The 17755-nt window shown below is 50.3% G+C and overlaps 1 protein-coding gene across 2 annotated transcripts in view; it reads left to right on the top strand.

Annotated features, from left to right (window-relative positions):
• arhgef28a (Rho guanine nucleotide exchange factor (GEF) 28a) overlaps positions 1 to 17755 on the top strand; it is a 571388-nt gene that overhangs the window by 359564 nt on the left and 194069 nt on the right. For both annotated transcript variants that reach the window (XM_038805467.1, XM_038805468.1), the window contains 4 exons: positions 5486 to 5543; positions 7024 to 7165; positions 7258 to 7379; positions 13224 to 13364. In XM_038805467.1, the coding sequence (XP_038661395.1) occupies positions 5486 to 5543; positions 7024 to 7165; positions 7258 to 7379; positions 13224 to 13364 (463 nt within the window). The remainder of the gene's footprint in view (positions 1 to 5485; positions 5544 to 7023; positions 7166 to 7257; positions 7380 to 13223; positions 13365 to 17755) is intronic.

Here is a 17755-nt window from a genome sequence, read left to right on the forward strand (position 1 = left end):
TTTTTATTTGTTTATGGAAAGTGGCTGTGCCAGCATTTATTGCCCATTCCTAATTGCCCTTGAGGCAGCAGCTGAGAGGCACCCACATTGCTGTGGGTCTGGAGTCACATGTAGGCCAGACCAGGGAAGGACATTAGTGAACCAGGTGGGCTTTTACGACAATCGACAATGGTTTCATGGTCTTCGTTAGACTTTTAATTTCAGATTTTAAAAAAATTAAATTCAAATTTCACCATCTGCAATGGCGGGATTTGAACCTGGGTCCCCAGAGCATTACTCTGGATCTCTGGTTTACTAGTCTGCATTGACAATACCACTACGTCTCCATTGGACGGGGATGGAGTTAATGAGTTATAGTTGTGTGTGGTTAATGACCCGGAGGAAGCGTGGGCCTTTGTGCAGGCTGAAAAGTTGGACTCGAACTAGAGATTGGGGGCTGTGGGAGTTTTTCTATTTCTGTATTATTGTTTATGTTATAGCGGGTTATTCTGTTTGTTTCTGTTTTTTCTCTCGCTTTCGGACGATGTGGGCTATGGTTTTGTGTTCTAAGGGGGGTACTGGGGTTTGTAGTTGATCTGTGTCTTTGTTTGTACGGAGTTGGTGGTTGGGTTGGGACTGCTGTTTGGGAGCTGCGTTGGTGGGGTGGGGCAGTGTGAAAGCGCGGGCTTTTCTCTGGTTTCCCGCGCTGCGGGACGAAGGGGTGGAGCTGGTGCGAGGGGCGTGGTTATTAGACCGGATGTCCCGCGCTGAAGCGGTGCCAAGGAGCTGATGCAGGGGAGGAGGGGGGACCTCATATCGGGAGGGGTCGGAGTTAGAGCGGGAGCTGCCGGGGTCAGCAGAAGTCAGCTGGCTCACGGGAGTACAGTGGAGGGAGAGTCGCGGCTAGGAGGGGTCCTAGCCTGGGGGGGGAGATACCGGGTTGCTGCTGGATTGGCCAGGGAGGAGTTGGTCCGGGGGTCGGGGTGAGGTTCTATCGCCGTAGGAAACGGGCCGAATGGGTGCTGGCCAGGGGTGAGCAGTCGATGGGCTATGGCTAGTCGACGGGGGAGGGGGGGGCGGGGTGCCCCCTGATCCGGCTGATTATGTGGAACGTGAGGGGGTTGAATGGGCCGGTTAAGCGGGCCTGGGTGTTTTCGCATCTGAACCCACCTGAAGGTGGCGGACCAGGTCCGTCTGAGGAAGGGGTGGGTGGGGCAGGTTTTCCACTCAGGGCTCGACTCGAAGAACCGGGGGGTGGCTATCCTGGTGGGGAAGAGGGTGGCATTTGAGGCGTCTGAGGTTGTGGCTCATAGTGGCGGCAGATATGTGATGGTGAGCGGTAAGCTGCAGAGGGAGAGGGTGGTGTTGGTTAATGTGTACGCCCCAAATTGGGATGATGCTGGTTTCATGAGGCGTATGTTGGGCTGCATTCCTGGCCTGGAGGTGGGGGGCATGATCATGGGGGGGGACTTCAATACGGTGCTGGATCCCCTACTGGATCGTTCTAGTTCAAGGACAGGCAGGAGGCCGGCGGCGGCCAAGGTGTTGAGGGGGTTTATGGACCAGATGGGAGGAGTGGATCCCTGGAGGTTCGGGAGGCCGAGGGCTCGGGAGTACTCTTTTTTTCTCCCATGTGCACAGGATTTATTCCCGCATTGATTTCTTAGTTTTGAGTAGGGGACTGGTCCCGAGGGAAGAGGAGGCCGAGTATTCGGCTATTGCGATTTTGGACCATGCTCCGCATTGGGTGGATCTGGAGATGGGGGAGGTGCGGGACCAGCGCCCGCTTTGGCGTCTGGACGTGGGGTTGTTGGCTGATGAGGAGGTGTGTAGGAGGGTTCGGCGATGTATCGAGAGGTACCTCGAGGTCAATGATACTGGGGAGGTCCAGGTGGGGATGGTGTGGGAGGCTCTGAAGGCGGTGATTAGGGGGGAGCTGATCTCCATCCGAGCCCATAGGGAGAGGGGGGAGAGACTGGTGGAGGAGCTGTTGAGTGTGGATAGAAGGTATGCGGAGGCCCCGGAGGAGGGATTGCTGGGGGAGCAGCGTAGCTTGCAGGCCAAGTTTGATTTATTGACTACCAGAAAGGCGGAGACACAGTGGAGGAAGGCGCAGGGAGTGGTCTATGAGTATGGAGAGAAGGCGAGCAGGATGCTGGTGCATCAGCTTCGTAAGGGGGACGCAGCTAGGGAGATTGGTGGAGTGAAGGATAGAGATGGGAATGTGGTGCGGCAGGGGGCAGAGGTCAATGAGGTCTTCAGGGACTTTTATAGGGAACTGTACCGGTCGGAGCCGCCGGCGGTGGGAGGGGGAATGGAGAGTTTTTTGGACAGGCTCTGATTTCCAAGGGTGCAGGAGGAGCAGGTGGAGGGACTGGGGGCGCCGATCGAGTTGGAGGAGCTGGTCAGTGGGATTGGCCACATGCAGTCGGGGAAGGCGCCGAGACCGGATGGGTTCCCGGTTGAATTTTATAAGAAATATGCGGACCTGCTGGGCCCCCTTTTGGTTAGGACCTTCAACGAGGCATGGGAGGGGGGTGTTGTGCCCCCGACGATGTCTCGGGCACTAATCTTCCTGATCCTGAAGCGTGATAAGGACCCCTTGCAGTGCGGATCATACAGACCGATTTCACTGCTGAATGTAGACGCCAAGTTGCTGGCGAAGATCTTGGCCACTAGAATAGAGGACTGGGTGCCGGGGGTGGTACATGAAGATCAGACGGGTTTTGTGAAGGGGAGGCAGCTGAACACTAACATGCGAAGGCTGCTAAATGTGATAATAATGCCGGCAGCAGAAGGAAAGGCGGAGATTGTGGTGGCATTGGATGCGGAGAAGGCCTTTGACAGGGTTGAGTGGGAGTACTTGTGGGAGGTGTTGGAGAGGTTCGGGTTTGGGGTGGGGTTTATTAAATGGGTGAGGTTGCTGTACGAGGCCCCGATGGCGAGTGTAGCGACAAATGGGAGGAGGTCCGAGTACTTCAGGCTCCACCGTGGGACGAGGCAGCGGTGCCCCCTGTCCACCTTGCTTTTTGTGTTGGCAATTGAGCCTCTTGCCATGGCTCTCAGGGAGTCGAGGAGGTGGAGGGGTTTGGTGCGAGGTGGGGAGGAGCACCGAGTGTCGCTGCATGCGGACGACTTGCTGTTGTATGTAGAAGACCCGGTGGGGGGAATGCCGGAGGTGATGGAGATTCTTGCTAAGTTCGGGAGTTTCTCGGGATATAAATTGAACCTGGGCAAGAGTGAGCTGTTTGTCATACACCCGGGAGATCAGGAGGAGGGGATTGGTAGGCTCCCGCTAAAGACGGCAGTGAGGAGTTTTAGGTACCTGGGGATTCAGGTGGCTAGGAGCTGGGGGACTCTGCACAAGCTCAATTTTACTAGGTTGGTGGAGCAGATGGAGGAGGAATTTAAAAGGTGGGACATGCTGCCGTTGTCTTTGGCGGGTAGAGTACAGTCCGTTAAAATGACGGTGCTCCCGAGGTTTTTGTTTTTGTTTCAGTGCCTCCCCATTTTCGTTCCGAGGGCCTTTTTTAGGAGGGTGAACAGCAGCATTCTAGGATTTGTTTGGGCGCACGGGACTCCGAGGGTAAGGAGGGTCTTTTTGGAGCGGGGCAGGGATAGAGGGGGGCTGGCGCTGCCCAACCTCTCTGGGTACTATTGGGCGGCTAACGTCTCGATGGTACGTAAGTGGGTAATGGATGGGGAGGGGGAAGCATGGACACGGATAGAGATGGCGTCCTGTGGAGGCACGAGCCTGAAGGCACTGGTAACAGCGCCGCTGCCGCTCCGTCCAACGAGGTACACTACGAGCCCGGTGGTGGCGGCTATCCTCAAAATTTGGGGGCAGTGGAGGCGACACAGGGGGGAAGTGGGGGGCTCGGTAGAGGCCCCGCTGCGGGGGAACCACCGGTTTGTCCCAGGGAACATGGATGGCGGGTTCCTGGGGCGGCACAGGGCGGGCATTAGGAAGTTGGGAGACCTGTTTATTGACGGGAGGTTCGCGAGCCTTGGTGAACTGGAGGAGAAGTTTGAGCTCCCCCCGGGGAATATGTTCAGGTACCTTCAGGTCAAGGCGTTTGCTAGGCAATAGGTGGAGGTGTTCCCTTTGCTGCCCCCGTGGGGGGGTAAGGGATAGAGTGCTTTCTGGGGTGTGGGTCAGGGATGGGAAGGTGTCTGACATCTAACAGGTGATGCAGGAGGTGGGGGAGGCGTCGGTAGAGGAGCTGATGGCTAAGTGGGAGGTGGAGCTGGGGGAGCGAGCAGATTGAGGAGGGGACATGGGCGGACGCCCTGGAGAGGGTGAACTCTTCCTCTTCATGTGCGAGGCTTAGTCTCATCCAGTTCAAGGTGCTGCACCGGGTCCACATGTCCGGATCTAGGATGAGTAGGTTCTTTGGGGGCGAAGACAGGTGCGTCAGGTGTTCCGGGAGTCCAGCGAACCATGCCCATATGTTCTGGGCATGCCCGGCACTGGAGGAGTTCTGGAAGGGGGTGGCGAGAACGGTGTCGAGGGTGGTGGGATCCAGGGTCAAGCCAGGCTGGGGACTCGCGATATTTGGGGTTGGGTTGGAGCCGGGAGTGCCGGAGGCGAAAGAGGCCGATGTTTTGGCCTTTGCGTCCCTAGTAGCCCGGCGGAAGATCTTGCTGCAGTGGAAAGATACGAGACCTCCGAGCGTGGAGACCTGGATTAATGACATGGCGGGATTCATTCAGCTGGAGAGGGTCAAATTCACCCTGAGGGGGTCGGTACAAGGGTTCTTTAGGAGGTGGCAGCCTTTCCTCGACTTTCTGGCTCAACGATAAGGTACTAGGTCAGCAGCAGCAGCAACCCGGGGGGGGGGTTTTTAGGGGGATAGTGTTTAACTTAATTTGCTTATTGTTAATTTATTTTGTTGTTTATTGGGTTTGGGGGGGTTTGTTATATGCGTTGTTATGGGTGCTGGGGGTGTTTATTACTATTATTGTTATTATTGTTTTGTTGATATATATTTTTCAAAAAATTCCAATAAAAATTATTTTTTAAATAAAAAAACGATTGCGTGTGGTTAATGATATATATTTGGTGCTGCAAAATACAGGCGCTTGTTTTGTCAATAAAATGAGTGAAATTGAAACCCTTTGTATGGTATGCTGTGTCACTAATGCTGTGTCTTCAGAAATGTTATTTTGATATAATGCCAAATATGCTGTTGCATTTGTTAATTGCTCCACCATTCATGGCCGCACTTTCAGTTATTATGGCCCCAAACCCCAAGAATACTCTTCTTACACCTCTTCCCCCCCCCCCTCCCCATCTTGTTTTCCTCCATCAAGATGCTCTTTAATACCTACCTTTTTGACGAAGCTTCGGTCATCTGACCTATTACCTCCTTTTGTGGCTCAATGTAATACTTTGTTTATAATGCTCCTGTGAAGAGCCTTGGGATAGTACATTGCATTAAAGACACTATATAATTGTCAATTATTGTTGTTGCATTCTTACAATCTCAGTGTTTCTCTTCTGCAGAGTCCTCAGGACAAATGTTATGTTGTGTCCCGAAGCAAGCCAACCTACTGTGTGCACTGTAAGTATGAATGGGTGTATTGAAAAATTTGTGAAAATAAACTTGTTTATTTGTTGAAATGGCATTTGTTAAAGTTGCAAGCTGACTTTCGCGAACTGCAGCATTATGGGGGGATGGGGGGGGGGGGGGGGGGGGGGGGGGGGGGGGAACCTGATGGTAGCCTGTTTTGAGGAGTACGATGGGAAGAGAGGCCCAGCATTGATGGTCTCCAAAGCCATCTTTCTGGTTGATCGCACCTTTGCTGGGCATGCTCCTGGTGTGCAGGAAGCAAGAGAATTGGTTCTATAGTCCCTTTTTCCACCTTTGAGCGCTAAATTGTGGTCCCAGAAGTGCTTTTCTACCTTATCCATGTTGTCTAGCGATGCCCAACAGGCACACAAGTTTGACATGGAATACAATTCAATACAAATGACAGAAAACGATTGTGTGGAATTACCAGGTTTATTGGGCGCGATTCTCGGGAAAGATTTGGAAATGTGGAAGTGTGCTGGAAAATGGGACAGGGGGAGAAGTTGTTGGACATCCAGTGTCCTCTGTACCATTCCCACTGCTGTCTACCTGACCTAACAGCAGAAAATCAGCCGATTGGTGGGCCCTGATCGCGGGCCAGGCCGGGGCAAGATCGCCCCACGCTCCCCCCAGGACCCCGGAGCCCGCCCGCGCTGCTTGGTCCCGCCAGTAAGGTAGGTGGTTTGATCCACGTCGGCAGGAGAGGCATGACAGCGGCGGGACTTCGGCCCATTGCGGGCCGGAGAATCTCCGAGGGGGTGGCCCGCCAACCAGCGCGGCGCGATTCCCGCCCCTGCCGAATCTCTGGTGCCGGAGACTTTGGGACACGGCGGGGGCGGGATTGACGCCAGCCCCCGGCGATTCTCCGACCCGGCGGGGGGGGGTCGGAGAATCCCGCCCCTGGTATGGATTGTCAATCAGCTGATTGTGAAGCAATTCACCTCAGGTTAAAAAAAAAATATTTTGTTCTGCTATGAGGTCTTGGAGAATGAAGAATGGGGTGCCCTTTACATGTATTATATGAAGGAGGAGAATGATCAAGAAGCATTGCTGGGGCTGAGATGTTACCCAGGGAGGAAGAGATTCCTGACGTGGAGGAACCCAGTTGGGCAAAAGTAGAGAGTAAGGCTAACATTCTTAGATTCCTCCCAGAAGCAATGCTTTCGGAGTGCTGTTTTAGCAGGGATATAACAAGAGAACTCTTTTCATCGCTGGAAGAGGATGTGATGCTGTAATCCTGAACCTCCATAGCTCTTCCTGTACTAGTCAAAATTACAATAGCACTCGACTGTTATTTTGTGGGAGGCTTTCAGGCAGCCACAGGAAATGTATCCTGCATTAACTGACCTGCAGTTAGTCAATGCATTCACCAAGTCGCTGATGCCATGTTTACCAGTACTGACTGCATTATCTGCGTAACCTGCTGAATGTCTTCAGTTTTAAATGATGAAAATATCTCTTATTTCAACAGCTAATTCACTTAAAGATTCAGCTTTCCTATCACTGAACACCACCTCATCGTCTTTGCCTGTTGGACTTTCTGCTCTCAAACGGGAATCCTCACTACAACATCAGCCATTGTCAAAAAGTGCTTCTAGTATTAGTATAGACAGGTAAGAAGAATCATGCAAAATTGTTTCTGTTATAAATGTAGTGAGCGTTTGCGAAAGTATTTTGGTTATCGTGTGGAACTATTGCCTTTTAGAAGAATCGTGGAGTCAATGGAGGTAGAGGTGGATAGCTATGTTCCTCGGAACAGATCACAGTCTGAGGAATTACTTCAAACAATGGGGTCATCTCCTTCGACAGAATCACTTGCATCAGAGGGTGAGCATCTTTGAATGATTGCATGTAAGAGGGTACTGAATGGCTGGTGGTGTAATCCGGGCTTAATTTTGTGAGGCAAAAATACAGCTTCATTAAAAAGTTAAGAACTGGAAGCGGAGTAGGCCAAATGACCCCTCAAGCTTGTTTGTTATTCAATAAAATCACACTTCAGATATACCTACCCACATTATCCCCTTATCTCTCAATTCACTTCGAATCCACAAATCTGTTGATCTCTGCGTATCCACAACTCCAAAGGTTTGCAAACCTTTGCTTGAAGAAATTTCCCATCTCACTCCTAAATGGCAGAATTCTTATTCTGGACTGTGTCCCCTTGTTCTAGGAGCTTTGGTCAGATTGCTCATCCTTCTTGCAGACTCCACCCTCTTCCACGCATGGGTAGCAAGAATCTTGAGCCCTTAGTATAAGGTTGAAAGTCGAAGATTCTCCAGTTCTGCACCTGGAGTCCCCTTACCTGCCTGACTTGCAGTCACACCATCCTGTCCCTAACCACTAAACCACAGTTCTACCTTACCTAAGGGTTGTGACTGCACCCTGGATCAAAGTGTTCTCCCTCCCAGATGCAATGTTGTGTCTGTAATATGGATTCCGCATCAATAATTCTGAACTGCATTTCCTCAATCACTTACTGTGATTGTCTGAGATCATAGCGCTCTCCAAGAAAACACCTGTGTGCTACATTTGTGGCTCATCACCTGCAATACCATCCCTTTCTAACTTTTGTTTGTTTATTCACTTCATTAAAATGTAAGTACATAATCAATTTGAGTTTTTTTGAAATTTAAAGAAAAAATTAATTTAGAGTGGCCAATTATTTATTTTTTCCAATTTAAGGGCAATTTATTTACTTTTTATGAATGTTTTTATAGGGTTTTTGAACAAAGTATATTTGCCGTTATGTACGCAGAATATTGAAGCAGAGAAGGGCACACACACACAAATCACAAAACGGAGATGAAAAAAAGTAACAACACGCGAGAAATACAAAATCAAATAATGTAACTGGAAGGGTATTATGCACCCGCCCAACAGCAGCAACTCTGTACACTTGGCAAAATTATTTACAACACAAAGTGGGGGGGTAGATATACATTTGGGTACCGGAGAGACAATTACGGAGGGCAATCCTCCAATGGTGCTGGTGTTGCGCCTTGCTTCTCCCAGGCGGATTTCACTGCCGTTGTCGTCTTGTGCTCAATTCCGCTTCAGCCGGCCCTCCCGTCTTCCGCCTGTATTCTCAATTTTCTCTGCCCCCCCCCACCGGTTCTTCCCTCGTCCTGCCCCCCCCCCCCCCCCCCCCCCCCCCACCGGTTCTTCCCTCGTCCTGCCCCCCCCCCCCCCCCCCCCTCTCCCTCCCTGGCTCTTCCCTCTTCCCGCGCCCCCCTATGGTTCGCCTTTCCTTCCTATTAGATTTAGCTGTCCCCCCCGGGTCTATCTTTGCCTCTCATGTTGGCTACTTTCCCCTGGTTCTTGGCTACCTGGCTATTCTTCTGCTTGTTTGTTGGCCACAAACAGGTCCCAGAACAATTGGGTGAATGGCCAATACACGTAACTTGCATATCTTTGGGTTGTGGGGGTGACACCCACGCAGACATGGGGAGAATGTGTAAACTCCACATGACTGACCCAGGGCCAGGAGTCGAACCCCGGTCCTCAGCGCCGTAGTCTTGGTGTCAACCACTACGCCACATGCCGCCCTTGTTACCTTTTTTCACTAATTAGTTAACCTAGTTAAAGTTATAGGTAGATTAAACATTTACTTGGCCCTAACCACCACTGCCCCTACTTCTGCTGCAACATTACTTTGTGATTTTTCTCCCCACAGTCAGATGCATTTTACAAAGAGGTAAGGACAGTTGGCCATGTGTTGATAGCAGCTGAATGGATAATTATAAAAGAATAATTTGTACAAATTTAATTCCATGCCCAGAGACTGTTAGTTCAGTTCCCCAGCACCTCATTATTTCTTTGAAGTCACACTGAGAATGTAGGCATCTTCAAGGGCACATCTGTACAAAACCGAGAAATTGATGCTTCTGGCTAGGTTGAAGCAACATGGTTCGGCTCGTAGAGGCTTTGTCCTTCACGTGTCTGCTTTGTCATTGTGGCATATAGAATGCAATTTACATAATTGTTCTATTTTCACATCTATGCTAAATCCTTGCGAACGATTCTTGGCTGGGACAGAATTATCTGTGTATTACTGTCAGTTTCTTTCATATCATACATGAAATCATATCGTATAGTGCTTTAAATGAGCAATACAGGACAAACATGATACTTGTTTTCATTTTAAAAGTCATTCAACCTTTCTAGAATTCCCAGAAGGGCAGGGAATCACTGGCTATCTCTCCATGGGATCTATTGCTGTGCTAATTATCCCCATAGCATAGATAGGGACCATCTGCCATAACCTCTCCCACCCCCAACAAAAACTAAGCCTGCATTTCAGTGTTGCTGCAGTTACTGTCCAGGACTTGTTTGGTCAATTGGCTTTGGAAGTTGGTGTTGAGCTGTTTCATTCAAATTTATAGATTATCATAGAATTTACAGTGCAGAGGGAGGCCATTCGGCCCATCGAGTCTGCACAAGCTCTTGGAAAGAACACCCTAATGTTGCATGTTTACACAAGCAAACTTTTCAATAGTTCCACCAGTGACTCCCAAACATCAAATGATAATTCCATAGCTGCCATAACATGGAAACGGGTCATTTGGTAACCCACACCTTCCATTTCTAAGTCGAGGCCTGGATCACGAGACATTTAATACTGCATTTTCAAACTCCTTATTGCTCAGTCTTTGAACCCCTCCCTCCGCCAAACATTCACTGCAACTCCTAAGCTGTGTCTATGGGCTGGACTTTGCTGAGTTGCGGATGCTGGAATCTGAAACCAAAGAGAAAATGCTGGAAAATCTCAGCATCTGCAGGGAGAGAACAGAGCTAACGATTTGAATCCAGATGACCCTTTGTCAAAGCTTTTCTCTTTGGTTTCATTATGATCATGGCTGATCATAAAGTTCAATCCCACAACCCTGTCTTCCCTCCAATGTCCCTTGATCCCTTTAGCCCCAAGAGCTATATCTAACTCCTCCTTGGAATTACACAACCTACATTGCATTTGTTATTGTTGATGGGTATAAATTAAGATGAAAATGTGAAAAAGGAGAATAAAAATATTTATTAAAATAAAAGAAATTACACAATGTTTTGGCCACAACTACTCTCTGTGGTAGTGAATTTCACTCTCTGAGTGAAGAAATTTCACCTCACCTCAGTCTAAAAGGTTTACCCCTGAGGCTCAAACTATAACCCCGAGTCTGGACACCCCCATCATCGGGAACATACTTTCTGAATCCAGCCCTTCTAACCCTGTTGGAGTTTTATAAGTTTCTAAAAAATCCCTTCTCACTCTTCTAAATCCCAAATGTCATAGTTTGGCATGTGTGTGTGTGTGTGTGGGGGGGGGGGGGGGGCGCATGAGGAGTAGGTGGGAGCATACTTTGGAGTGGTGGTATGGTTGGGGGGGGGAGACATTGAGATTGCTTGGGGCATAGCTTGTCCTCGGGTGGCATGAGAGGCTATTTGCGGGGGGGGTGGAATGGGGATAGGAGTTGGCATGGATGGGGCACGGGGAGTTTGTGGGGGGTGTGAAGGCTCGAGAGCCTTCCTATTTTTAATTATAACTGGGACGTAGTCCAACAATACCAAGGCGGGTCTTTTAAACAGCCCACCTTTTCACCCGGCAGCTCTTATGGTTGCCTCTGAACATTTTTCCGGGTTGGCTCCCTCCCCCTGCGGGCCCTTCTCCTGAGGCAGAAGGAAAAGCCAGGAATTCTCCGGCCCTATATGTCCAATCAGCCCCTCACCTCCACCCTTGCCCTTGGTAAAACCCTTATTCCCTTAACCCTCCAACTCCCTTCCCTGCCCATCCCACCATTCTCTGGGTATTTCCCCACTTATGTTCCCTCAAGATAAATGGTGGAGATTTGAAAATATGCAATTAGTTCAGCTACCTGTTGCTTGACCTGGCTGGACCACATCAAGCACTTCTGGGCTTTGTTCTAATCTTCCAAAAATACTCATTCCAGAAATGTCCTGGTTGAAACGTGATTTCTTTATCTTACACAAATTGGCTATTTAAACCTCCCCTCCGATCTATCCTCAGCACTAACTGTGAGAAGCTGTTGAAGTTCTTTGTCTCTATACTTGAAACTATTCATTTAGTTATCTCATCACCAATTTTCAGTATTGACTGTTTAAGACCTTGAGCATGTATAAAAAGGGAATTATATTTTAGTTTAATTTGTAAAATTTCCTTTGATTTGTTTGGTGGGCAGTGCCCCATCAGGGCTGTCACCCTCTCTCAGTTTTGTTGAATTTATTGATTTTTGTTTTATAATAAGAAACATCCTGCCACCTGGAGGTGCTGGTGGCCTCCAGTGGAGTGGCATGGAGGGTGTTGCACGTGGAAGTCCTGTGCAATAAAAGGTGAAGATGGTTCATGGGCTCCCAGGCCACCTGTGGCTTGAGGAGTCCATGGTCCATGTATATTTGGACTGTTCATATTTAGACTGCGTGAGGTTGCAGCTCCTTTTTGGTTATTTGATGGGGCTGCTCAAAGTTTGGTTGCACTTCAGCCCCATACTCCTGCTCTTTGGCCAGCCGAGGCGGGGGAGGGGGGTACGCAAATCGAGGCACCGAGTGGGTGAGGAGGTTGTTTTCGCCTGACTCTCTGCCCCTCTTCCATGGTTACATTGGCACCTGCATGTCCCTGGAGTGAGAGCATGCAATGTCCACTCGTACCTTCAAGGCCTTGCACAACTGATGTTCTCCGCAAGGGCTTGAGTGCATCACCAGGCCCAGCAACAACACTTTAACTTACATTTTATCTTTCCTTTTAAAGTTTTGGTGTTCCTGGAGAGGGAGCACACGGCATCCACCAGTACACTTGAGGTCTATCGCAGCCAATGGGCACCCGGGGCTAGAATGCATCACCATGCCCCAAAATCTTACTTCAATTAAAATTAAATAAGTTTCCTTCAAAGATTTGTTTTTTGTCATAGCGCCCGTTTAAAGTGCTGTCAATTTGTTTATTTGATTTTATCAAAAGAGTATAAAAAAGGGACTGGCCTGTGAGTCCCAGAAACACCATTTTAATTAGGTTGCATTAAAATTGTTCTTTGTTGCAATAATTAAATAATAACCCATTCAAAGGGGTTGATCATCTATTCATTTGCTTCAGTGCCATTGGTTTATTTAAGAGTAGAAAAAGGGAGACTGCTGGGATTTGGAGTGTTGCGAGGTTAGGACCTGGCACTGTGCACTCAGAATCGCAGGAAGCACTAAACAAAAATGTACTGATTCCAGGTTGTCCTTTTACACGCTGCTTCCCTTCTTCTGCCATTAACACATTCTGATCTCTCAATGTGTTGCCAACAGCACCTTTTTCAGTCATTATCACCACCATTTACATTACCTTTGTCTTTCTGTCTTTCTGTCCATGACATCTTTGTCAATCGCCACCTATGATTGGTCCTCCATCCAGACTCCGTTCACCTACCCCCCCCCCCCCCCGCGCAACCACAAGAGTATAAATCCGATCCTATTTCCAGTTCTCTCCAGCCTTGACAAAGAGTCATCCAGACTTAAAACGTGAGCTCCCTTCTCTCTCCTCAGATGCTGTCAGACCTGCTGAGATTGTCCAATATTTTCTGTTTTTTGTTACAGATTCCAGCTTTCAGAAAAATTTACTGGTGTTCAATAAGTTTTCAAGTGAAACATTTCCTGGAAGTCATTGACTTTAACTCTCTATTTTACCAGAGAATGTGGTGCCTTCAATCCGTGGAGACATAGAGTTTGATGCCCAGGAATTTAAAGCTGAATCTTGGAGCCTTGCCGTTGATCATGCATTTAGTAGTAAACAGCAGAAAGGTCTGATAAAGAGACAAGATGTGATATATGGTGAGTGTACTATTTTAATCATGGAGGATTAGTGGTTGATTCTGTACCAGCTGACATTCCAGGTATTTAGTTTTGTGTCAGAATGTTTTTATTTAAGGAAGCGGGAGGGTTGTTTGGTGCTTTTAGACTGTTAGAAAATATAAAAGAATTGTCCAGGAGATTTTATTTCCCTGCATTGTTCATTCTGAAATTACATTTCCTGCACATCAGGACCTAAGAAATGTTAGGAAAAGACCATTTGACCCAGCACAAAAGGAGTCCATTCGGCCCACCATGTCTGCACCAACCCTCCTAAAGAGCACTCTACCTCGGCTCATTCCCCCCGCTCGATCCCCATAACCATTGATCATGGCCAATCCACCTAACCGAAACACTCAGATGAAACCGAGGAGACATGAGGAGAAAGTGCAAACCCCACACAGACAGTGGCACAAGGTCAGAATCGAACCAGTGTCGCTGGCTAGCCACCGTGCAACTCATTGTCCTACTTCTTCCACCATAGCATCCATGATACTTTGCCCATACAAATATACAAAGATTATTCAAAACCCAAGTTTTCAACAAGACTCCAGGCCTCCCGAACACTCACTCCAGGCTCCTGAACACTCACTCCGGGCCTCTCGAACTCTCACTCCTGACTCCTGAACACTTCGCTCCGGGCCTCCCGAACTCTCACTCCGGGCCTCCCAAACACTCGCTCTGGGCCTCCTGAACACTCGCTCCGGGCCTCCTGAACACTCGCTCCGGGCCTCCTGAACACTCGCTCCGGGCCTCCTGAACACTCGCTCCGGGCCTCCTGAACACTCGCTCCGGGCCTCCTGAACACTCGCTCCGGGCCTCCTGAACACTCGCTCTGGGCCTCCTGAACATTCACTCCGGGCCTCCTGAACCCTCACTCCGGGCCTCCTGAACCCTCACTCCGGGCCTCCTGAACCCTCACTCCGGGCCTCCCTAACTCTCACTCCGGGCCTCCCAAACACTCGCACTGGGCGTCGTGAACATTCGCTCCGGGCCTCCTGAACACTCGCTCCGGGCTACCTGAACACTCGCACCGGGCCTCCTGAACCCTCACTCCTGGCCTCCCAAACTCTCACTCCTGGCCTCCCAAACTCTCACTCCGGGCCTCCCAAACACTCTCACTGGGTGTCCGGAACATTCGCTCTGGGCCTCCCGATCACTCGCTCTGGGCCTCCCGAACACTCACTCCGGGCCTCCTGAACATTCGCTCTGGGCCTCCCGAACATTCACTCCAGGCCTCCGGGACATTCGCTCCAGGCCTCCCAAACTCTCACTCCGGGCTCCTGAACACTCGCTCCGGGCCTCCTGAACATTTGCTCCGGGCCTCCTGAACATTCACTCCAGGCCAACTGAACTCTCACTCCGGGCTCCTGAACACTCGCTTCGGGCCTCACGAACACTCGCTCCGGGCTCCCTGAACACCCGCTCTGGGCCTCCCGACCATTCGCTCCAGGCCTCCTGAACTCTCACTCTGGGCCTCCCGAACTCTCACTCTGGGCCTCCTGAACATTCGCTCCTGGCCTCCTGAACACTCGCTCTGTGCCTCCCGAACTCACACTCCGGGCCTCCCGATCACTTGCTCTGGGCCTCCCGAACTCTCGCTCCCGGCCTCCTGAACTCTCGCTCCGGGCCTCCTGAACTCTCACTCTGGGCCTCCTGAACATTCGCTCCTGGCCTCCTGAACACTCGCTCTGGGCCTCTCGAACTCTCACTCCAGGCCTCCCGAACTCGCCTTCCGGGCATCCCAAACTCTCGCTCTGGGCCTGCCAAACTCACATTCTGGTCCCCCCGAACGGCGCTCCAGGCCTCCTGAACTCTAGCTCAGGGCCTCCTGAACTCCAGCTCCGGGCCTCCTGAACTCCAGCTCCGGGCCTCCCGAATTCTCGCTCCAGGCCTCCCGAACTCACCTTCCGGGCGTCCCAAACTTCCGCTCTTGGGCTCCCGTCTTGGGGGCGCCTAATGCGGGTCTCCTGAACTCTTCTCCCGGCCTCCCGAACTCTCGCTCCGGGCCACCTGAACACTCGCTTCCGGCCTCCCTAACTGTCGCGCCCGGCATCCTGAACCCTCACTCCCGGCCTCCCGAACTCTCGCGCCGTGCCACCCAAACTCTTCTCCCGGCCTCCTGAACTCTTGTTCTGGGCCTCCCGAACTCCCGCTCTGGGCCTCCCGAACTCTCGCTCCGGACCTCCTGAACTCTTGCTCTGGGACTCCCGAACTCTCAAGATATTGCCTGAGGCCTGCACACGATGCTCCGTCCTGACCTGCCGAGTGCCCAATAGCGTGGGTATCTCATAGTCTCACCCTTCGGGAACGTGGTGTGGCGGCTGCGGACACAGTCCAGCGGCAGCAAAGTCGAGGGAGGGCTGATCTGCAGGCAGGGGGTCATTATTCGGGGCTGGGGGCACTGTGGGCGGGGGTGGGGGGTGGTCCAGGGCGCATGAGCGGGCTGAAGGGGGGGACTAATTCGCAGGCCGGGTCCGTCAGCGGCCACAGCTGGCCGTGTACCTGCGTGGCCACAGACCTGGCAATTCTCCGGTGCGTTTCGGCAGCTAGAGTCGGGTGCTCAATGCTGCCGTCCTGCTATCCTCCAGCAAATCAGAGAATCGGTGACCATTTTGCACTAGTTTTTCTGGCGTAAAACGCCACCGTTCTCATGCCGACGTATGGACATAGCCCCAGAATCGGAGAATCCAGCCCCCTAGCTGTCCATATAGTTACATTATATTATGATCACTGAAGAATTACATTGATGACAATGATGTCAGTTGATAATTATCAAGGGCAGAACGGTGGCACAAAGTTTAGCACTGTTGTCTCACAGCTCCAAGGTACCAGGTTTGATTCCTGACTTGATCACTGTTTGTGTGGAGTCTGCATGTTCTCCCCATGTCTGTGTGGGTTTCCTTCGGGTGCTCCCTTTTCCTCCCACAGTCCAAAGATGTGCAGGTTAGGTGTACTGGCCATGATAAATTGCCCTTAGTGTCCAAAAAGGTTAGGTATTTTATCGGGATAGGGTGGATTTGTGAACTAAGTGGGGTGCTCTGTCAAAGGACCAGTACTGACTCGATGGGCTGAATGGCCTCCTTCTGCACTGGAAATTCTATGATTTGACATTGCATATATGGTTCTGAGTGAAAATGAAATAGAATGATAGCCAGATGATTGCTTATGAGTGCAAGTGATTTCAAACGATGACAAAATGATTAATTGAGTGCAGTTGACGTCACATGTAAGCTGTTGAAAGAAAATTATGCCAAATAATATGAAAACTTTCAGGTCGGAAAGAACCCCTTTCATAAAATAAGATTATAAATAGAAGCAGGAGTTCACGGCCCTCTGAAGCCGGCTCTGCCATTCACAATTACCACAACTGATCTTCTGCCTCAACTCTACTCCCGTTTAGCAGATCCATTGATTCACTGAATCAGGGAAGTTAACCTTGGTATCTGCAATGTCAAGTCCATTCAGAATTTCCTAAGTTTTAGTTAGATCACCTCTTACTCATCTGAACACCAGTAAGTATAGGTCCAATTCATTCACTCCCTCATAGGCAATCCTCATCCAGTGACCTTTTGTTGAATCGCCTCCAGTACATGTATATCGTTTCTTTAAGAGTCCAAAGGTGTGCAGATTAGGTGGATAGGCCATGATCAATGCACTGGGTTAAGGGGATAGGGCGGGGGTGGGGGTGTGGACCTAGGTAGAGTGCTCTTTCAGATGGACGGTGCAGACTCGATGGGCCGTCTGTCCTCCTTGCATTGTAGGGTTTTATGGATTAACACGAAAGCTAAAACAGTGGACCATACTCCAGGTGAGGTCTCACCAATGGCCTACACATCTGTAGCAAGACTTCCATATTCTTGTGCTCCAATCCCCCTGCAATGATGACCACAGTACCATTTGCCCTCCTATTTGCTTGTTGTACCTGCATGCTAACTTTCTGAATTTCTTGTCTGAGCACAACCAAGTCTTTCTGAACATCAATGTTTCCAAGTTTCACACCCAGATTACACCATGACCCGATGTTGCTGGTGGGTGATGATCCGGTGGTGCCGCTGGGCAAGAGAGATGCTGGCCTCTGTTTGGCTGTCAGCTCTTGGCAGACACTAGCTGCTGCTTTCAGGGCTCTGATTCAGTGGAAGCTTTACCGATGAACTATCAACTACCTGATTGGCAAGTAATACTCAAGCCGATGGCTGAGACTACTGTCGCATTCGTCGAACCTCCCCCTCCACCCCACCCCTGCACCCATGTACAATTCCACACAGTAAGAGCTGTACTGTGGAACCTGCAGTACCAATGGGTCTCACCACCCAAAACAATGTACTGTTATGTCTCTGACACCCGCAGTATAAAGACCAAGGGCAGGATTC

This window comes from Scyliorhinus canicula, chromosome 8, assembly GCF_902713615.1.
Source record: "Scyliorhinus canicula chromosome 8, sScyCan1.1, whole genome shotgun sequence".
Classification (NCBI taxonomy): Eukaryota; Metazoa; Chordata; class Chondrichthyes; order Carcharhiniformes; family Scyliorhinidae; genus Scyliorhinus; species Scyliorhinus canicula.